Below are 7,390 nucleotides of genomic sequence, written 5' to 3' on the forward strand. Positions count from 1 at the left end.
GCGGCCACTGCCCTCCAGTCTGGGCAACAGAGTGAGATTCCAACTCAAAAAAAAAAAAAGGGGGGGAACCAAAGCTGTGGGATGATGGTGCTGAAATGTGATTTTGAGGAGTCTGGTGTCTCCCGGGGCACGAGAATGAGCTTTCTGAAGCTGGCTTCGCCCTAAGCACAGGGGCTTTGGTGGCCAGCGGGCCACCCTCCAGACCCAGGACCGACACTCGGCCCTGGAACGTACCGTCCCTCGACATCCCCACGGACAGACACTTCTTGAAGCGACACTGCTGACACCGGTTCCGGTTCATCCTCATGATGGAGCAGTTCTCATTCTTCAGGCATTTCTTGTACTGGATGTTCTGCTGGATGCTCCTCCGGAAGAAGCCCTGCGCAAAAGGAAGACGGACCCACGCGTTTCCAAGACGCCCAGTGACCTCCGCCGGGCGCCACGCATACCCGACCAGCTACCCAGGACATGCCTGGCTTAGGACGGGGCAACGAGCACTGCACTCAGAGCAAGCCCAGATGCCTGCTGGTGTGACCAGGCTCCTACACCTTCCAGCCAAATGGAACACTCTCCCTCGGGGTCTCGGTGATCATCCCAAGTGCCCCTTGTCACAACCACACTTCACCCTGTCACCAGAGCTTGCCTGCGGCCACATTTTCCATCTCATTCTTGTAACCAAATTCCAAAACTCTTGACACATGGAATGATGAATTCTTTTTTTTTTTTTTTGTGAGTTGGAGTCTCACTTTGTTGCCCAGGCTGAAGTGTGGTGGCACGCCCACGGCCGCTGCAGCCATCACCTGCTGGGCTCAGGTGATCCTTCTGGCTCGCCCTCTCAAGTAGCGGGAACTACAGGCGTGTGCCACCACGCCCAGTTAATTTTTTTGATTTACTATAAACACGAGGTCTTGCCATGTTGCCCAGGCTGGTCTCGAACCCACCAGCTCTGGAATTACAAGCATGAGCCACCGCACCTGGCTTAATGACAGATTCTTAAAAACGTGATTGATCCAGGTGCAGTGGCTCACACCTGTCATTCCAGCACTCTGGGAGGCAGAGGCAAGACGACTGCCTGGATTCAGGAGTTCAAGACCAGTCTGGGCAACTTGGCAAGACCGCGTCTCTACAATAATTCAAAAAATCAGCTGGGTGTGGTAGTACACACTTGTAGTTCCAGCACTTTGGGAGGTGGAAGTAAAAAGAGTACCTGAGCCCAGGGGTTCGAGGCCAGCCTGGACAACTTGGCGAGACCTCACCTCTTCAATAAATCAAAAAATGAGGCCAGGCTCAGTGGCTCAGCCTGTCATCCCAGCACTTTGAGAGGCTGAGGTGAATAGGCTGCCTGAGCCTGCGGGTTCAAGACCAGCCCGGGCAACTTAGCGAGACCTCGTCTCTACAACAAATCAAAAAGTTAGCCGGGCATGGTAGCCCATGCCTGTACTTCTGACTACTTGGAAGGCTGAAGCAGAAGCATCGCCAGAGTCCAGTAGGTTGAGGTTGCAGTGGCCGTGAGCGTGCCCCTGCACTCCAGCCTGGGTAACGGAGTGGGACCACAACTCAAAAAAAAAAAAAAAAAATTAGCCGGGTGTGATGGCACACACCTGTAGTTCCAGCAACTTGTAAGCTGAGGTGGAAGGATAGCCTGAGCCCAGTAGGTTAAGGCTGCAGTGTCCACTGCATTCCAGTCTGGGCGACAGAATGAGACTCTGACTCAAAAAAAAAAAACACCACCCTGATTGCTTGGGTGTGATGGTTCAAGCTTGTAATCCCATCACTTTGGGAGACCAAGGTGAGAGGACTGCCTGAGTCTAGGGGTTCGAGACCAGCCCGGGCAACCTGGTGAGGTCTTGTCTCTACAATAAATCAAAAAATTAGCTAGGCGTGATGGCATGTGCCTGTAGTTCCAGCTACTTGGAAGGCTGAGGCAGCAAGAATCACCAGAGCCCAGCAGGTCAACGCTGGGGTGGCCGTGAGCATGCCACTGCACTTCAGCCTGGACTACGGAGTAAGACTCTGACTCAAAAAACAAACAAACAGAAACCCCTAAATTCCAGAAAGACACAAGGAGGGCCATGTCTCTTCCTCACAGTGTCTCTGCTCCTAAACAATGCCTGACAGGTTAACGAATGGGCGTCTGGTACACTGGCTTCACGCCGGAGGCATGTTTGAAAGAGCAGATGATGTTCACTAGGTTAAGAACATTTCTCAAAACAAGGTACGCATCAAGTGCCTTTTACTCAAGAAGCACAGCCGAGTTCTCTCTCCTTCCTGATGACCAGTCATGCCAACTGGCAGGCCCGCCCCCGCTTCCAGAGCCCGAGTCCACAGCTAGACACGCACGCAGGCTTTACCTTGCAGCCTTCGCAGGCATGAACGCCATAGTGGAATCCCGAGGCCACGTCCCCACAGACCTTGCACAGCAGGACCATGCCACTGAACTCTAGGGCACAAGAGACACACGCTGGAGCGCACTTTCCTGGTTTTCCTTCCAACTCCCTATTTTGTTCCTGTCAGCTTGCAAGTGCTTTAAAAAGACACACATCTCCTTTCACATTGTAAATGAAAAATCGTTACATTCAACTAACCAATCACAGGTAATCCCATTTTCTTTTAAACACAGCTCACAGTACTGCCAAAAGAACCTCACCAGCTGGGTTTTCCCCTTCCTGCCGATTTGTAAGATACGCTGAAATTGGGTGAATTGAGAGTCACCTTACACCAGCTGGATAAAAATCAGGACTTCAGGCAGAGAAGTCGAGCCATAAGAGGTGCAAAGGGCCGTCCCCAGGCGCAGCTGGGAGCTCAGCTCACCACAGGAGCCAACGGACCCGCCCCCCGCGGACCCCCACTCCAGCCCTGTGGGGGCCACGTCCGCCACCCACTCCCCCCCCCTTCCAGTCCTGCGGTGCTTCCTCACCCCCACTGCATGGCAGTCAACCCTTCCCACAACCAGCAGTACTCTGTCCTAGAAGCCAGGTTCGGCCCTGGCAGTCCAGAAGGCACCCGTGACGATGTGGCAGGAGGGGCACCCCGGAGGGAACAGGCCAGGCAGAGGGGAGAGCCACCCCCTCGCTCTGAGACAAGACGCCAGGATGATGCCCGACTGCGGCCTCCAGGTCACCCCTGCTTTCTTCCCTAACTACTGATCTGGGAGGCCTGAAAGGGAAGAAACGGCACACCCAGAAACGAAACATGACGCCCCCGCCGCCCCGTGAAAAGTCAACCGTGTCGACCCCTGCAACGCCCCGCCGCAACCCTACAAAACGACAGCAACTCACTTGTCACCCCGCTGTGACTCTTGGTCACCCCGGGAACGCCGGACTTGCCGGTCTTCATGGGGCAGTCGAGCCGATCGCCCTTCAGGATGCCTTCGATGCCGGCGAGGTCCCCGCCCCTGGGGTTGCCATTGGCGTCAGAGTGGGAGCTGTTCGGAGAAGACGGGACGGAGGAGGAGGACAGGCAGCTGTTCTCGGAGCCCTCGCTGTGACAGGAGGCGGGGCTGGAGGCGGAGCTGGAAGAGCTGATGTAGGCGATCACGCCTCCTGGAGAATAGGGAACCAGGTCGTTGGACACGGACAGGCGCGCTTTCTATTCTTGTAAATCTCAACAACGAAGTCGTGAGCTTCAGAAACAGGCTGCTGGTGGCAAGGGTCTGCTTCCACCAAAGTCACAAGCAGCTTGCTTCCTTACTCCCCAGCCTTCCTTCTTCTTCCACGAAGTCCAAAGCTCATACAACCCACACCGATCTGATAGGGAGGAGAATTTCCCTGGCCTGGTCATTCTGCGTACATGCAGACCCAACCCTAAAACTTTCGCTGTCTAGCCTTTTCCCTGAGGGTGGACACTGGACCCACTTGGGCTCTGTCGCCCCCACGTTATCTGTCACCTGCCAACCCCAGGAACAGTGAGTCTACCATCTGCACCCCCAGAGTGTGGCTAAAATGCAGGCTGATGGAGAACACGAACACACTGGAATTCCAGAGGAAGTAACTTCTTGTGAAACGGGGCCACCCTTCCATTCTGCTGTCCCCAGAACCTGGGACCAACCACTCAGGCCCAGCTCCACACACCCCCCATCCCCTCCTGCCACCGACTGGCAGACGAAGGCGCGGCTCTAAGGAAGCTGGACTCACAACCTGTCCCTAGATAGGGGTTCCCAGAGCCCCTAAAGACAACTCCCGACTTCATCAAGGTGGCCACCACCACCCTGAACTGGCCTCGACCTTCTAAAGACTGGACATCTACATCTCCAGGTCAAGAAGCAGCATTTACAATTATTCTCAAGATGCAATTTAAACTCCTTCCCCCAGAGAGATAAGGCGCTGTGCGAGAACCTGCAGGACCAAATATATAATTTTGCCAAACCCCAGGCCAAACGAGCCTACTGAGGGCGCCTGTGGTTTCAGTTCTTCTTCCCTCCATCATCAACAAATGCCCATTGGCTTGCTCAGTAGCATCACAAAGGCCCACGACCGCTCTCCGCTGCCGTCCCGACCTCCCGCCTGAACCTGTGTCCCTGTTCCCATCTCTGCCTTGGCCAGGACCACAGCACCCAGGGGCACAGCACCTCCCACGTCTCCGTAAGCGCCAGACAGGTAGCTGCTGCACATGTTTTTTAAGGCCAATTTCTCTGCTTTCATAATGCTCACATCTAAGAACACAGATAGAACCCGCGCACGATAAAACATCATCAGGACGCCACAAGCAGAGCAGACAGACACCGCATTTCTGACACTACCATCTGGATGCTCACACCGGGCAGTGAGCGGACGCACCTTCCCAAGCTGGCAAGTGCAATTCAGGCACTCATTCTGAAATGAAGCTTCCTCTGCTGGAAGAAAATCATTCCCCCATCCTTTTTTAGATGAGAGCCATACCATGCATTATCTGTCGTTTTTAAACAAAAAACCACACAGCAAAACGCTGAGGCCAAAACAATCCCAAAAGTAGAAAGACATTTCCGCTTATGGATAAGAAAAAACAAGCATAGAGATTCCAAGTCACCTTTGGTCTGTCGTATTGAAACAGGACACGAGATACATATTTGTAAGTGCCAATCATGTACATTGAGGCTGAGAGAGTCCTGAGGTGGACAGCACAGGCAGCTCCGAGAAGGCTTGAGTAGGACCCAAAAGAGAGGAGAAAACAAGCCCTGACCAGGCCAGGAAGCCCAATGTCACCCATTCTACGCAAATGTAATATGCATAAACTCAGCTATTTGCACTTGATTTTTAAAAACAAGAAACATCTTTCTGATACAGCGGCTCACACCTGTAATCCCAGCACTTTGGGAGACCGAGGTGGGAGGACCCACTGAGGCCAGGAGTCCAGGACCAACAGAGCAAGGCTCCCCTTCACTACAAAAACAAAAAAATTAGCCAGGCACAGTGGCACTCACCTGAAGTCCCAGCTACTTGGGAGGCTGAGGCGGGAGGACTGCTGGCGCCTAGGAGTTTGAGGCTACAGGGAGCTATGATCACGCCACTGCCACATTTTTAGACACAGACTGAGACCTCATCTCTTAACTATCTACTACCGGAATGTGGGTGATCCCACCGACTACTTTATCAGCAAGATTCACCAAAACTGTGGCCATGCTGAGGACAGAGGCTCTTACTTCTGTCAGCCCCACCTCCCCAGGTGCTCAGTCCACGCATCACACCTGCCAAAGTGAAGCCAGAGCTTTGGCATTTTCCCCGCAGTGTGCCCCTAATGACAAACTAACCACACTCAAAGTGCAGTCCTTGGACCGGAGCATCGGCATCACCCAGACCTGTTAGGAACATTAAAAACGCAGGTTCTCAGGCCCTGTCCCAGATCTTCTGTATCTGAAACTTCTGCACCTGCTCCTGGCCATTCTGACGCACCCTCGGGGCTGAGGACTGCCACCGCCAGCCTCCACGCCATCTGTGCCCCTGGAGGACACAGAGACCGAGGGCGTTTCATCTACTGCTGAGTTCCAAATCGAAAGCTCCCAAGACTCTAAACACAAGGAGAAAAGCTTCCTAACTTCAGGTTTATTTTCATCGCTCAGAGAAGTTATATAAAACACATATCACGAAAACCGGCTGGTGTTTTCCAAGACACGTGTTTCTTTTGTTCTATTTATTGTAGAGACAAGGTCTCACCAAGTTGCCCAGGCTGGTCTCAAACCCCTGGGCTCAGGCAACCCTCTCACCTCCACTTCCCAAAATGCTAGGATGACAGGCGTGAGCCACCACACCTGGCCGCAAAATATGCTTCCAAGGCCCTGCCCAGACTGGAGAAGACAGTCTTGGGAATGTGCATTTTTTTTTTTTTTTTTTGAGTTGGAGTCCCACTCTGTCACCCAGACTGGAGTGCAGTGGCTGCTTCCGGCCACCGCAGCCTTGACCTGCTGGGCTCCGGCGATCCTTCCGCCTCAGCCTTTCAAGTAGCTGGAAATATAGGCGCGCGCTACCACGCCCAGCTGATTTTTTGATTTATTGTAGAGATGAGGTCTTGTCTAGTTGCCCAGGCGGGTCTCAAACCCGCGGGCTCAGGCAATCTACTCACCTCAGCCTTCCAAGACGTGGGATTACAGGCTGAGCCACCGAGCCCGACTGGGAATGTGCATTTTTAACAAGCTCCCCTGGTAATTCTTTGCACACTGAAGGTTAAAAATAGCTATGATCAGCGAATTCAAACACAAATCGGCCCATAATTCTGGTATTTTCACTGACACAACTGCCCAAATTCTCATTAATACCTTGGGAATCCAAGGAGAAATCTTTTTTTTTAATTGTCAAAGATGGGGGGTACAGCCGGGCTCAGTGGCTCAGCCTGTAAACCCGCGCCTTTGGGAGGCTGAGGTGAGTGGATTGCCTGAGCCCACAGGTTCGAGACCCGCCTGGGCAGCGAGACCTCATCTCTACAGAAAATCCAAAACTCAGCCGGGCGCGGTAGCGCACGCCTGTAATTCTGGCTACTCGGAAGGCTGAGGCGGAAGGATCGCCGGAGCCCAGGAGGCGAGGCTGCAGTGGCCAGAAGTGGCCACTGCACTCCAGTCTGGGTGACCAAGTGAGACTCCAACTCAAAAAAAAAAAAAGATGGGGGGTACAATTCAGGGTTGGGTATACAAATGTTCACTGTGCAGGTGCCCTTGATGATGAGGTGTTCCCCACCCCCGGGCAGTTTCCCACTACTGCCAATCTCTTTCTTATAGTATTATGATCATTGCTCAAGGTCCACTTATAAGTGATACTGTGGTACTCAGCTCTTTGTTTCTGCGATAGATCACTGAGTATTTTAGACTCTAAGTCCATCTAAGTTACTACGAAGTTCTTCAGGGGGAACTCTTCTTAACGTGGAAGCTTATCTGATGTCATGTTCCTGGGCAAAACTACTGTGCTATCTTTAGAAAACTTCAGAG

The 7,390-nt window shown here is 53.0% G+C and overlaps 1 protein-coding gene across 1 annotated transcript in view; it reads right to left on the minus strand.

The window, feature by feature from the left end:
• Positions 1-3,497, minus strand: part of NR1D2 (nuclear receptor subfamily 1 group D member 2) — a 23,700-nt gene extending 20,203 nt beyond the window's left edge. The window contains exons 1-3 of the mRNA XM_008049072.2: positions 3,279-3,497; positions 2,352-2,440; positions 235-379 (exon numbers count right to left, since the gene is read on the minus strand). Of these exons, the coding sequence (XP_008047263.1) occupies positions 235-379; positions 2,352-2,440; positions 3,279-3,336 (292 nt within the window). The 5' untranslated portion in view covers positions 3,337-3,497. The remainder of the gene's footprint in view (positions 1-234; positions 380-2,351; positions 2,441-3,278) is intronic.
• Between the last annotated feature and the right edge of the window lie 3,893 nt (positions 3,498-7,390).

This window comes from Carlito syrichta, unplaced genomic scaffold (assembly GCF_000164805.1).
Source record: "Carlito syrichta isolate Samal-C Ts95f unplaced genomic scaffold, Tarsius_syrichta-2.0.1 Scaffold130491, whole genome shotgun sequence".
NCBI lineage: Eukaryota > Metazoa > Chordata > Mammalia > Primates > Tarsiidae > Carlito > Carlito syrichta.